General features: G+C 47.9%; 1 protein-coding gene across 1 annotated transcript; it reads right to left on the reverse strand.

The window, feature by feature from the left end:
• Positions 1 to 74: 74 nt before the first annotated feature.
• On the reverse strand, positions 75 to 10,635 carry LOC121868236 (D-3-phosphoglycerate dehydrogenase-like). Its single transcript, XM_042368547.1, has 7 exons — positions 10,315 to 10,635; positions 8,692 to 8,843; positions 2,625 to 2,811; positions 2,030 to 2,383; positions 1,640 to 1,895; positions 978 to 1,211; positions 75 to 867 (listed from the first exon to the last, which is right to left on the reverse strand). The coding sequence occupies exons 1-7, from the start codon at positions 10,450 to 10,452 to the stop codon at positions 584 to 586; spliced, it is 1,605 nt and encodes a 534-aa protein (XP_042224481.1). The 5' UTR covers positions 10,453 to 10,635; the 3' UTR covers positions 75 to 583.
• Between the last annotated feature and the right edge of the window lie 4,901 nt (positions 10,636 to 15,536).

Genomic DNA, 15,536 nt, shown 5'->3' on the forward strand with positions numbered 1-15,536 from the left:
TGATCTCTGGTGCAATATTTCAAAATAGAATAATTAAGACTGATAAATGATGTAATATCAGAAGAAAAAAAATATTCATCATAATAGTTTATTATGATCAAACAACTATCAACGTTTACAATATTTTACAAAAAGCCAAAACAGTTTTTATAAGACTCGACATAAGCTGTACAAAAATATTAGTTATATGGAAGAGAATGAACTCAAACATGTGCAAGATGTGAACAGTTGTTTCTCGGTGTTAACTGAACTAATAAGCTTTCCTCTTTCATAACCTTTATCTAGTAAGAATACATCTATATTGTATAAGAAACTCCAAGATACTGAACAATATTTCCTATACATAAACAACAAGTAGAAATAGTTAATGGGCGAGGTCTCCCTTAGTCCAGATGGCCGACTGAACGGTGGCACTGATACCTGCCGCCCCTCACACAGGTAAGGGATCTGCCGCCTCTCACACAGGTAATCAAGTTGAGTGAGGGCATCTGAAAATGTAACTGTATATTAGTTAGATGAATTGATCTGTGTGAAGGCTGACCTCGGATGTGACGTGTGTCAAGGCTGGGTTGAGGAAAGTCACTTAAAAAGTCAGCTGGGCTCTCAGGTTAGTGTCAGGGATGGCGAAGGGGAGGTCAACGTTGGCACTGGTCCTGGCCACGTGCCACACCTCCTTGGTGGTAGAGTTTGAGGACAACAGTGAGGTGACCACCGCCTGCACCGCCAGCAGCTGTGTGGCGATAGCTGCCAGGGGAGTGGCGCTAGGGGAGGCACTGAAGAAAAGCATGTTGCGGCCCAGCGTGAGGCCAGACTCCCACACACAGCCGTCCAGCGCATACAACGTCGCCTGCCCCCCTGACGCATTACCTGCAACAAGTCAATGTCTTGGTTACGGTACTTTTCAATGAACCATTATTTATTATCATCACACTCAACCCCATACACACTAACACACACACACACACACAGACACTCACCTAGCAGAACATGAGTGGTAGGGCCTCGGGTCACCTTCACCTGTAGGGCTTCAGGGCCGGTGGAGGGGACTGGTGCGGGCTGGTTGCCGTGGGCGTGCAGGGTGAGGGACACACCCACTTCCTGAGCCAGCACGGGGGCGTTTACCAGGTTGATGCCGTTCTGTGTCAGCCCCTTCAGGAGGCCAACCAACACCGCTGACCCCAGGAACGACTTCATCTCGCTCACCTCACTACCTGTAGTGGTCACAGTACACCATCACTACACTTACATAAATATACACTATAAAGTGAACACAGACATATACCAATGTAATGTGTACACAATTTCTAAAATGTTACACGGCACTACAGTACAGACTGTGCAGCAGCGTTCAGGCTATAGTCAGGCAGTCAGTCGCACAGGCAGAGCAAATAACAGCATAATGACTATTATCAACATAAGAAAAACATTAACTAACTAATCCACTGGGGGTTATACCAATGAGGTATGGACGACCTTTACACCCCAGATTAAAAACTGGGTCCCCAGGGAGATGCAAAATCTTGGACGATTGGTAAAAACAGCCCGAAGACATTAGGGTGTAGGACTGTAGTCGCCAACCCTCTGATATGAGGACAGTACTCGGATTGATATCCTGACGAAGGCGCGGTATATAACTCACCATAGAGGTCGACGGTGATGGTGAGGGCTGGGGTATCCATGGGCTGGAAGAGACTGTTGGCCAGGCAGCCGAGGGCCTTAGCTAGCTCGATCCAAGGCTTACAGGCGTTACTGGTGGCGTTAGAGAGGGCGGGGGCGTTCACTACACCCACCAGGGGTCGCCCGTGCACCATGTCCACTATCTGTTGAGCGATCTCTTTGGCAACGCGTCTCTGAGCCTCCACTGTGTTGGCCCCCAAGTGTGGCGTACAGATCACCTGGCGAGGAGCACCACCTTGTTAATGAATTTATATTATACTACTACAGTACTACTACTAATAAGAAGTAAACAAATGCTAGGGATCATGACCTGAGGAGAGTACAGTAAAGGTAACCAGGGAGGGAACAGTACCTTGGGGTGCCTGCAGAGGGTAAGGTCAGTCGGGGGCTCCTCCAGGAACACGTCGAGGGCCGCGCCACCACAAGTCCCATTCTCCAGTGCCCTCAGGAGTGCTGCCTCGTCCACAATACCCCCGCGGGCGACATTGACGATGCGTACTCCGGGTTTGCACTTTGCCAGAACCTCGTCGCCGATGAGGTTCTTGGTATGAGGGAGGAGAGGCGTGTGTACCGTGATGTAGTCTGCCTGGGACCACAAGTCTTCCAGGGGCAGGGACTCCACACCCCACTCAGACGTCACCTCCTTCGGGATGATGGGGTCGTAGCCTATGGTTGTCATCCCGAAGGCCTGCATGCGCTTGGCCACCTGTGGGGACAAGAGAGGATTGCACACTTAACTTGCGGAGATAAACACGCACATGACCTACATCACTTCTTTTAATATGTCAACTTCCGGTAATATATAACGACTTGCTGGTTAATGATATAAATATCAACTTTGAGGTTCATATCCTGGTGTAAGAAGGAAGTGTTCATCTTAAGCCTGAAGGTACCATCACAAGACACCATCACTCCTAACATTATTAGACACCATCACCTGGACTCACCTCTCTACCTATCCGACCGAGGCCGACGATGGCGATGGTCTTGCCGTGCAGTTCAGAGCCCAGGTACGCCTTTCGGTCCCAGGTACCCGCCTTGAGGGCAGCACATGCCTGTGGCAGGAAGCGGGCCAGCGAACACACCATAGCGCACGTGTGTTCCGCCGCTGACAGTGTGTTACCTCCTGGAGTGCTGTAAAGGGGATGTGTGGCTTAGTGCATGGGCATACAGGGGGAATGAGGCATACATTATACAGAAGACACGAGGCATACAATATTCAAGGGGCACGAAACATACATTATACAGGGGGCACGAGGCGTACATTATACAGGGAATATAATTATAATGATTTACGTTTACTATAGCTCAATTATTCACAAAAATGAATAATAGTAGTGACTGATATTATGAAGTGAACAGTAATATTCGAAAGGTTGTCAAGGAGGGAACCGTGAACAAAATTCTCTGACTCTTGGCAACATTTGGTAACTAGACTATACTGTATCTGTAAGTCACTTGTTTATAGTTAGTTAAAGTTGCTTCTCATAAATATATCATAATACCATGATAGATCAATATAATTAATGGAAAATATAACCAAATTCATAGTAAAATTAGGTGTTAAAATTGGATATATAAATCCAAGTTCCCCCAAATACCAAAATGTTGCCAAAGCCCTCAAGTGATTTTTATCCCACGTTTGTTCACTATTGTCTCAATTAGGTCATCTTGCCTTCTATGATCACTTCAGTTCACCTATAAACAGAACAAAGGTTAGTAGCACCAAGTTGTTCAACTAGTTTTTAAGATTACTGTTGAACGTTCAACGTTATACTGTTGCTGGGTTACGCTGGCCACAAGTCTACCAATTAAATAAAGTAAAATAAATCAAATTAAAAATTAAACAAACTAATTATATACTTAAAATATTTTCTCTTTGAATTATTGTGTAAATGTTAAATGTTTAGCGTTTTCAGTAAGGTTTAATATGATTTGTTGTATTATAGGAGTGACCTACACTACAGTTGCTGCTCAACACAGTAGGATGCTTTCACCACACACACAGGTCACCTTGGCAACACCAAACGATCAAGTTCTTTTACCGCCTCCCTCGCCACTACCACATCCCTCACCACCACTACCTCCCTCACCACCACTACCTCCCTCACCACCACTACCTCCTTCACTACCTCTCATCTCCCTCACCACCAGTACCTCCCTCACCACCACTACCTCCCTCACTACCTTTCATCTCCCTCACCACCACGCAAGTAAGACCCCTTTTTGATCTGATCATTAAGCAGACAAATCTTCACTGACTAAGTGGATCTCACACCTCCTGTTTGGCTGAAGTGTCTCAAATAAAACGTATATACCTGATCGTATATCGTATATACCTGAATGTATATACCTGGAGATCGAGGCACCGTGAATGCTTGTATTACACCAGAAACATTGTTAGTTGAGACTTTACCTGTGGGAAAACCGCGCATCAACAAGTGTAAAAAAGCAATGTTGATGTTGCAAAAGAGGCAGTCTTGTATGGGTTTGTGTTAGTCCGAGACACAGGTTTTAAATTAGGTATAATATATAGCACACGAGAAGAGGAAGGAGAGAAGAAAAAAGATGAGGAAGGAAAAAGAGAGGGGGAGGAGAGGAGAAAGAGGGGGGGAGGAGCAGAAAGAGGAACAATCACGTGGGCAGCTGGTGGCAGCATCACGTGTCTGGTTCATGGTCAGCCTGACTCTGGATCCCAACTCCTTGCCTACAGCCACTAGTATTTATCTAGTAACTCATACCTCGCCTAACACACGACGCTCCCCACCCACTAACACACGACGGTCCCACTCACACGACGCCTTCCCGCCCACTAACACACGACGGTCCTAACACACGACGGTCCTAACACGACGGACGGTCCACCCACTAACACGACCCACGGACACGACGACGGTCCCACCCACTAACACACACGGTCCCGCCCACTAACACGGTCCCACGATGACGGGTCCCCCACTTCACCCACTAACACGACACACGACGGTCCCGCCCGGGTCCCGACAACACACGACGACGGCCCACCCACAACACGACGGTCCCACGACACCCCACCCACTAACACACGACGGTCCCACCACACGACCCACTAACACACGACGGTTGTCCCACCCACTAACACACGGTCCTGGGGTCCCACCCACTAACACACTAACACACGACGGTCCCACCCACTAACACACGACGGTCCCACCCACCACACGACTTCCACGTCTCCACGACGGTCCCACCACCACGACGGTACCCACTAACACACGACGGTCCCAGACGGTCCTGCACCCACTAACACGACGGTCCCACCCACTCCTCCCAACGACGGTCCCCACCCACTAACACGACGGTCCCACCCACTTTCAACACACGACGGTCCCCACCCACTAACACACACACCCACAACACACGACGGTCCCCACCCCACAACACACACACGACGGTCCCCACCCACTAACACACGACGGTCCCACCCACTAACACACGACGGTCCCCACCCACTAACACACGACGGTCCCACCCACTAACACACGACGGTCCCACCCACTAACACACTCCCACCCACAACGACGGTCCCACCCACTAACACACGACGACGGTCCCACCCACTAACACACGACGACCACCCACTCACACGGACGGTCCCACACTAACACACGACGGTCCCACCCACTAACACACACGACGGTCCCACCCACTAACACGACGGTCCCACACACTAACACGACGGTCCACCCACTAACACACGACGGTCCCACTTGACGACTCCACACCACTCAACAACACGACGGTCCCACCCACTAACACGACGGTCCCACCAACACGACGGTCAACAACACACGACGGTCCCAGTCCCACCCACTAACACACGACGGTCCCACCCACTAACACACACGACGGTCCCCACCCACTAACACACACGACGGTCCCACCCACTAACACACGACGGTCCCACCCACTAACACACGACGGTCCCACCCACTAACCACGGTCCAACAACACGACGACTAACACACGACGGTCCCACCCACCAACACACGACGGTCCACCACTAACACGACGGTCCCGCCCCCAAACACACGACGGTCCCACCCACTAACACACGACGGTCCCCACCCACTAACACACGACGGTCCCACCCACTAACACACGACGGTCCCACCCACTAACACACGACGGTCCCGCCCACTAACACACGACGGTCCCGCCCACTAACACACCTCTAGTCTAACGCTTTAGTCGAGACCATCACTGATGGTTACAGGTCATTGGAAGATCCCCGAAAAATCGCCCCCACGACTTATTATACCTGTAGGTTTAATCACTAACTCTAACCTGATGTTAACCTAGCTCAAGCTAACCTATAACATTAGGGTGGTTAATCTTCAGGTGGAATAAGCTGGGTTGGGTTAAGTAAAGCTAAGTTAGTATTAGACAAGACCCGTGTCGAGAGCTACACCTGTACAGCTGCGACTACCCGTGTACCAGCAGGTGGAATAGTCGTCAGGGGAGAGTTGGTTACTATGAAACACCTGGGCAAGGATGGGGCTCCCCTCTACCTGCTGACCGTTCACTTACTTTAATCCTCTTCGCCACTAATCGGCTTGTTAGCCGCTTGGGCGATCGGTCACGTCTCTGTCACGCACGGTTGGCAAATACTGGGCGTGCACCGGCTCCTGAATGTACCTGAACCCGCTCCAGTGTTGGTCAAGTCTTGTCTTGAAAGAGCTTACACTCGGTGCCGTCACAGCACTCTCTGGTAGATTGTTCCAAGAGTTTACAACCCTCACTCGGAAAAAGTTTGCCCTCACAGTTTTCTGGACTTGCGGCTTCTTCAATCTTGAGCTGTGACCCCTTGTGGGGCGAGCGTCCGCCAGCTCCAAGTAAGGACACTCAACTGAGTAGTGCCCCCTGAGATGCTGATACACCTCTATTAGGTCACCCCTTGCCCGTCTGTAGCATAAGCTAGGCAAGTTCAGGCTCTCCAATCTCTCAGGGTAGCTGAGGTGCCGAAGTGCAGGCACCAGTCTGGTGGCCCTCCTTTGAACATTTTCAACCAACTGACAGTGCCTAGCATATCTCGGAGACCAGATGGGGTGACAGTACTCCAGATGGGGAAGCACTTCACTCCTGAAGATCGCTACGAGGGACGAACCGTCTAGATATCTGAATGACCTTCTTATAAGACCCAATAATTTATTTGCCTGATTTACCTTCTTCTCGCAATGGCCCGAGAACTTCAGCTCATTGTCAACATACACACCGAGGTCCTTCTCACATACACTCTCAACTAGTGCAGTTTCTTCATCCCGTTGGGACATAAGATACGCCTCCTTACCGTTGGTACGCCCCAGGTGCATCCTCTTACACTTCGTGACATTGAATCTCAGCAGCCATTCCTTCGACCATTCCTGGAGCCCACAGAGGTCCTTCTGCAGCTCTTCACAGTCAGCTTGGCTCTTAATTTCCCGAAATAACTTAGCGTCATCGGCAAACATTTGTATGGAGGAGTGTACAACGTCAACCATGTCATTTATGAAACAAACAACAGCGGGCCCAATACACTGCCCTGTGGTACCCCACTTGTGACAGGTACGGATGACGATTTCATGCCATTAATCATCACACACTGCTTGAGGTCATGTAGAAAATCTTCTATCCATGCAAGGACATTTCCCCGAATTCCGTACCCTTCCAGTTTGATTTTCATCCTTTCATGGGGTACGCTGTCGAAAGCCTCGGCAAAATCTAGGTAAATATTGTCGATATTACCACCCCGTTCCCGAATATGGGTCCAAATATCCAATACCTTGAGCAATTGTGTTAAGCAGGAGCGCCCCGGCATAAAACCGTGTTGGCAATCCTTTACAAGATTGTTTCGTATTAGATGTTCCATTGCGGCATCTCTGATAATACTCTCAAGTACTTTACATATTATGCTGGTCAGGCTCACAGGTCTATAGTTGTTCGTGGAGTGAGGATCGCCCTTCTCGAAGATAGGACTCGCACAAGCCACTTTCCACTCACTAGGGACCACCTGTTCAACCAGGCATTTAATAAACAGTTGACCTGTACCCTTCGCCCAGACAAACACGTGAGGTCACCCACTATACAGTGCAGTTACCGAGTCCGTCGTTTTTGTCTGTTGACCTCAGCAGCCCTGCCCCTTCGTTGTTCTTGGCAGACACGTGGATGTAATCACTGAATTCACAACAAATTTAAACCTGTACATTAGCAGCAGGTCTGTACAACTTTAAAACATCCCGAACTAGTAACCAAAACATTATACAGTTTCAACCATTATTTTCTGTACTGTAAGAATTAGATACAGTCGTTGCAACATGAACAAGGTAGTTATGACGCTTTGAGGTGGCTTCTCCCTCACCTCCCTCCAGCTTCTAAGACTCGTTATTACCTCTAGGATTAATTCACCTTTTAAAAGTTATCTCCTTCCCTTACCTCCCCCAACATCATCGCCGCCTACGTCACCAACTTCAAGACATCTCTCACTATTATGCAGTATCGTACAACAAGATAAACGACTCGCGGCGGGATCACGTACATCTATTTTATTCATCATTTCATCACATATCAGGTTACTGGATACTCATGCGTTAAGTCTGTGTTCTCTGTTGTCCGGCGCTAGCACGGGAGGAAACTGGATTACCCGGAGGAAACCGGTTATAAGTAGTAATGTCACACCGGATAAACACCCTTCTCTTATCTGTCCCAGGCCAGGACTCTAACCCAGGACTTGTATGTGTAGCGAGAGATACACACAATGCACAGTGCAGGTATACACATAATGCACAGGGACAGTGCAGGTATACACATAATGCACAGGGACAGTGCAGGTATACACACAATGGTGGTCAGCTGAATATTTGTAAAAGAGATAAGAAAGCTATGATAAATCTTAATAAATGATAAGGATAATTATTTGTAGATAAAGGAGGAGAGAGAGAGAGAGAGAGGTGAGGAAGAGGGTTGGGAGGAGGAGGAAGTAGAGGAATATTAACTCACTTCATGACGATGACGCCCTTGCGAGTGGCGGCCGACACATCAATGTTGTCCACACCTGCACCAGCCCGGCCGATGATCCTCAACTTGTTACTGGAGGCCAATACCTCCTCAGTCACCCTCGTAGCTGACCTGACGATCACCCCCTCGTGTTCCTGTACAATCATAATACATATTAGGGTGATATACACTCACACCCCCACACATAATCTCCTGGTCTTGACAGAGTGAAAGTTGTGTCGACCAATTGACAAAAATACATTTGTTACAACCTGACCAGAAAACTTTAAAATAGCAGCCTCAGGGTCAACCCAGTCAACCAACAGCCAGGCTGGGACAGACAGCCGCCAGGGTCAACAAAGACAGACAGCCACCACCAGACAGACAAACGTCACAGCAACATCTACACTGATAAACGTTCTTTCATCCAGCCAGGAACAGACATACTGGTCAAACAAAGAAAATGACAATGTATACTTCTTACCCAAACTCCTTTATACATTACCACAAGATACATAATACAGTATATGTATGAACGGCTAATATGCTGTGAAATGATAAATAAATAAACTATATAGATCAGTACAGGTAAGGTGTCGCAAGCCTTATATTATGGTACCTTGTCTTTTCTCTACCCCGCGTAGTTGTGGGACAAGGCCTACACATTCCAGAAAAGTTGTGTTATAGGCCTAAGGGCGCGAGTCATGGTATACAGAATATTCCAGAAAAAATTACACACTATCTCACATATTTTCGTGGCGATTACTCCCCACAAGTGAAGACGATGTTGGTTTTACTTTTATCCTCTTCGCCACTGCAGTTTTACTACAAGCATTCACGTCACAACTTCCCTGTAAGGAAGTTTGTGTGTGTGTGTGTTATCTTGACACACCGTATCCTCACAAACACACACTGCTCACTGTGTACTCATTCACCCCGCCGCGTACCAGTTCAGGAGAGTATTTGATTATTACCTGTCAGTGTCATTACCAACCATTCCGTACACACGTGTTTTTGTGAGACGCGGGGAACTATGGTTCATAATTATGGCTGGAATCTTCACGTAGATTTTCTTTAATTTCGTAATGAGAAGAGAATAAACAATACGATGAACAAGTAAGAGAAACAGTAGGCCCTAGCTAGGCATGGTTCCTGGCTGATGGTTCGTGTGATGGTCAGGGGGGTGAGGATGAGTAGGAGCCCTGAGAACAGCGATAACATCACACCCGTCACTCATTCCCTGTGATCTCGATCTCTCTCTCTCTCTCTCTCTCTCGCCACCTGCCATATTAGATTCAATAAACCAGTTTGTGCAGACATTAAAATCAGCATCTTAGTTTCCTAGGGTAAGAGTCAAGTTGTCTAACGGTTGTGTCATGACTACAAACATTCTTTAACGGTGTATACACTGTACCTAGACGGTGCAGGCATTTAAACACTGTCTAGACGATACATGTATACAAGCAGTGTACCATAAAGTCAGGTTACAGTTGCCGAGGTTGAGCGACCCTTGACCACGGCGCGAGTTACGGACTTATTGGGAAGAACAATTAGCATAGTTGTGGCACCATAGTCACCGGAAGACGTAGGGAATATTATCATTATTTAACTATAACAAAGTCTTACCGAAAGTTCTTTGATGAGCTGATCCTTGGAGAGCTTCTTGTTGTGCGTGGTGACGGAGATGCCAGCTTGTGTCAAGATCCGTCCACACACGGGGTCGACACCATCCAGTAGCAACACTTTGTCTACACGCCCAGTCATTTTCTTGTCTCGTTAGCTACGTCAACACCAGTGAGGAAAAACACAGTACAAGAACCTCTTTTAAGTGTCGCACTTGACGAGTAGACAGAATATATAGGCAGGGATTTGAGCAAACAGCAGTAGTAGAGACGTGAGCAGAACGCACGTTTGTCTGGGAATGGCTATGGTGGGTGTAAGGTGGTGTTTATATAGCCTAGGCGAGTAACCGTCCTCCCACCACACCACCACTTTCCTTGGCCACGCCCACCTCCTGCTCCTCACTCACGTTGCACACAAACAACGTCATTTATTTAAGTGGGTGAAAGGAATCAATAAAGGGGATATAGATAAAGTTCTTATAATATCCGAGCAGGATAGGACTCGGAGCAACGGATTTAAGTTGGATAAGTTTAGGTTTAGGAGGGAGATAGGAAGGAACTGGTTCACAAATAGGGTGGTGGACGAGTGGAACAAGCTTAGCAATTTTGTAGTAAGTGCTGGAACGCTGGAAAGTTTCAATAGGAGGCTGGATAGAGCCATGGATGATAGAGAGTGGTAGTAACTCTCGACAGGAGCTGCCATGCGCAGGCCAACCGGCCTATTGCAGACTTTTTTTTCTTATGTTCTTCTTCTTTCTTATTCTTTATCAAAGTGTCAATTGGTAATTATTTCATTAATTTAATTTCTTCCTTTACAACAGTTTAAAACTTCATACCTAAATATTGAATTTTTTTAATACAAATATATAAACAGGAATTTTTTAAGTTTTATTTTCATAATTATAAAGGAACCAGGTGTTTTTATATTGTCAGGTTGGAAGAGATAGCGGGGTAGCGCAGGTAGACTTTTCAAGCCAGCAGGTGTGATCACGTGGTCATCACATGGTCGCTGCCCAGAAACCAACACATGCACTAACGCCCACAAACACACCTCATATTACACCTGTGTCTGTGAGAGTTACCCATCCAGCCCGTCACTTATTGAAGGGAGCAACAGCGCCACGCACAACCAATACACCAGTTTGATGCAGATCCTCGCCCTCACCGGACCAAACTGACTTGCCAACACAAAAAATGAACAATAAGCGATTCTTCACCCCTTCCTAGATGACTCAGAAGCGCGGAAAATGAGCGGAGGTTTCCACTGTAAGTGTCCTAAACCATCACTTGAGTTACCAGAGATAAACTTATGATATCAACCCACCTCTTTGCTTCCCCATTTCACCAACACCGTCCCAGTGACACTGTTGGGTCATTGATTAACTTAGTAACTAGCTAAACGCTGCCCTCTCGGTGGTGACAGACAGACAGACAGACATTTAGTAAAATTGCTAGGTTCAGCATGTACTGTATATAGGCAATATACTGTAGGTATATAAAAAAATTACCCAGAAAATACAGGTAGCAGGAGATTAGGTTAGGTTGATTAATCTTCTGGTAAAATAATCTTGGGGCTAATCTTCAGGTAAAATAAGCTGAGGACTAACCTTCAGGCGATTTATTAACTTTTTCACTGAGGTAATGTACCGTGGCCACGTGTGTTAGTTCAACGGAAGTTACCACCACCTGTTGATAACTAACCCCTTGACTGTAGTGGGGGGGTATTGAGTGGTGAGGTGGTGGGTGTGTGGTGGTGGGGTGTGGGTGGTGGGGGTTGGATATGGGGTGGTGGTGGGGGTGATGCTGTGAGTGGTGGTGGGGGCGTTGTAGTCGCGATAACGATATCATCAAGTACACCGAAATAGTGTTGCCAGATACTCGTATGTCACTACTACCCGATGGAGGGAGGGAGGGGGCCAACTCTGTGGGTGGTGGCATCATTTACCTTGTGTTTCTTGTATCCTCGCGGAGATTCACACGACTACCAGATTAGAATCACTTATGTGATATGACTCTTCCTAACCTAACCTAACCAAATTATTACAACTCTAAATCACAACTGTAGAAATATTCCTTAAGAAAAGACATCATATCGTCAAAAAACATTTTACCTGATTAAGATTTGAAAAAAAAAGTAAAATTTTAGGTGAAGAGTCGAGGTATAAATCTATAGTCTACAGTGTGGTGTTGCCAACACCACCACAACCACCCACCACTACACCCAACCACCTCCCAAATACAAGCCAGAAAAAGTCTACGGTATTACTGTATATCGTCCAGCATCATCTTAGCATCACAGAGACGGAGAGGATGTTGGTGTGTAAATTGGTACCCGATTTTCGTAGCGGCCACCGGATCACCTGTACATTAGCCCCTCACCCTTTCATTTTATTACACCATCACCCTTTCTCCCTGTATAGAGTTCCGTCCATATCAACCTCCATCAGCTTCTACACAAGGTTCTGCCTAAACAATCACAGTACAAAGTCAGTGGGTTTACCTTCCCTGGTAACTATTCCGCAACTCTGGCAAACGATTGAAGTATCCAAAAAAAATTATTGTTATATAAGTTAATAAATATACGGTTTCCTGAATGTCATTAACATTGGGATATTATAGAGAATATTATGAAGTCTACGGAGTACTGACTCTTTAACTCCCATTTAAGATGTCGACAAAACTTTTTAAAGTCTATTCATAACCAAGACTGCATCACTAAATAGTTTAAAATAGAAGATGTCAAAATACAATTACTCGTATCAAAAGGAAAGAATTGGCGAAAACGAATAATTACCTTGAACCCATCTGCTGAGGTATGGCTGCCGATGACCATCACTGTCTGGAGCCGCGGTGTCCTCCCCCTCAGACACAACACAGCAGCAATCCTTTACACACAACACCTTCAGTCACGAGCACCTCCTCCGAGTTGTACACACCAGTAACTCAATCCTCGGCCATGAGTCCTCAGCAGCTCAGACAAGGTTCATAAACCACACCGGCCAGCGCAAACACCAGAACGAAACCACGGCTACCAGCTCTGCACTCTTTTGTTTCTTCCCCGTGGTGTTGTCGTGGATTTCTCCCCTACAAACGCTGTTTGTTGCTGAGTAGCCGACCCCACGAATTCCCCAGTGTATGCCTCGTGGTCTAGGTCAACCAGCGCCTCCATACATCACGGAGGTCAACTACTAAGCCACGCCTACCCCCGCTATTTAAGACCTGACCTCGTGGTGACCTCTCTCTTCTTACAGCTACAGCCGCAGCAAGCTACACCTCCTCCTCCTCTGCCGCTGCCTGGCGGCCCTCGCTCCCGCCGGCGAGCATGGCGACCCACAAGCTGTCCTCCTCTGAGCACCCTCACCAACCAGCTCTCTCTACATCACGCTTGTAACCACGCTGCCACTTCCCAGAACCAAGCTGCATTGTACATCCACTACAACATGTATACAGAGAGCACATTGTGAGTTTCCTTTCTCCATCCCATCCTGAGTGTGAACCCATACCCCACAAATGGTGACCCCCGGAGATTCGCACTCACACAGGATGGAGGAGAAACCGATCACTCTCCCAGTCTTCAAACAACATGGAAGACTGGCTTATCCACGCAGAGGCAGCTCTCATCGGCTCGACAGCTACTGTCTCTACACCGCAGGTTAGACACCCTAGAGCAGCACTGCTTCTCTAAGCAGACACCAGCTCCTCTTCCTGCCCCAAGCACCACGTTCCACCGACCCCAGCACACCCGTCCTGCCTCAGACGCCGCCCCCGGCCCAGCAGTACCCCCTGCCGCTCCTCCTGATGCAGTCCCTGCTCCCGACGCGGCCCATGCGCCTGAGTGCGGACCCACACACCCCTCTTTTCTCCCTCAGGTACTCCCTGATAATGTCCTGCACCCTGCTGCTGTCGTGGACCCAGCTGCTGACACAAGCCCTCATCCACTTCTGCTGACACGAGCCCTCATCCACTTCTGCTGACACAGCCCCTGCTTCTGACCCAGGCCCACACACCCCAGCAGGCGCATCTGACGACTCTGTACCTGCCGTGAGGGAAGCACAACATTCATCGCCTCCACACACCCTTTTTCTCCCTCTCTACTCCCACAGATATTGTGTATCTAGACAGTTGTCTCCTCTAGCGGCCGGCTCATCCACGCCATCGCCGTTATGGCTCACATGTGGCATGCTCCGCCCGTTCTGCCTCACATGTGCCATGCACCCCTGCAGACAACAAGTCTCCTACACCGCCCGGAGGGAGTATTGTAGTGGATTTCTCCCCTACAAACGCTGCTTGTCGCTGAGTATCCGACCCCACGAATTCCCCAGTGTATGCCTCGTGGTCTAGGTCAACCAGCGCCGCCGTACATCACGGAGGTCAACTACTAAGCCACGCCTACCCCCGCTATTTAAGACCTGACCTCGTGGTGACCTCTCTCTTCTTCTAGCTACAGCAGCAGCAAGCAACACCACCCCCTCCGCCGCTGCCTGGCGGCCCTCGCTCTCGCCGGCGAGCATGGCGACCCACAAGCTGATCCTCCTCTGAGCACCCTCACCAACCAGCTCTCTCTACATCACGCTTGTAACCACGCTGCCACTTCCCAGCACCAAGCTGCATTGAACATCCAATACAACATGTATACAGAGAGCACATTGTGAGTTTCCTTTCTCCATCCCATCCTGAGTGTGAACCCAAACAACCCATACCCCACAGTGTAAACTTTAAATTAGCTCCGACATATTCGAAGCCCTATGAAGCTCCCAAACCATCGAACCTAATTAAGAAAAGCGTATCAACTCTACACATACCGAAACATTACAAAATAAAAAAATACAAGAGTACATTGACCATAAATTATACAATGAAACCGCAAAGAAACACAAATTCTTTATATATGTCGAGCTATTTCCGATGGTTTTTGGTGTGTATTGAACGATCCTGACCATCTATATTAGCACCAGCACACACAACCAGTACTTTACCTACAACACACCACCAGTACTTTACCTACAACACACCACCAGTACTTTACCTACCACACACCAACAGTACCTTACCTACCACACACCAACATTACTTTACCCATCACACACCACCAGTACTTTACCTACCACGCACCACCAGTACTTTACCTACCACACACTAACAGTACTTTACCCATCACACACCACCAGTACTTTACCTACCACGCACCACCAGTACTTTACCTACAACACACTACCAGTACTTTAC

This window comes from Homarus americanus, unplaced genomic scaffold (genome assembly GCF_018991925.1).
Source record: "Homarus americanus isolate GMGI-L3 unplaced genomic scaffold, GMGI_Hamer_2.0 scaffold19318, whole genome shotgun sequence".
Lineage (NCBI taxonomy): Eukaryota > Metazoa > Arthropoda > Malacostraca > Decapoda > Nephropidae > Homarus > Homarus americanus.

Excerpts from the sequence above, each read along its gene's own strand:
- LOC121868236 (XM_042368547.1), bottom strand. The coding sequence starts at position 10,452 with ATGACTGGGCGTGTAGACAAAGTGTTGCTACTGGATGGTGTCGACCCC. Across the intron at positions 8,844-10,314 it reads AGCTCATCAAAGAACTTTCG|GAACACGAGGGGGTGATCGT; the intron begins GTAAGACTTTGT and ends ATGATTGTACAG. Across the intron at positions 1,896-2,029 it reads CCCTCTGCAGGCACCCCAAG|GTGATCTGTACGCCACACTT; the intron begins GTACTGTTCCCT and ends GCTCCTCGCCAG.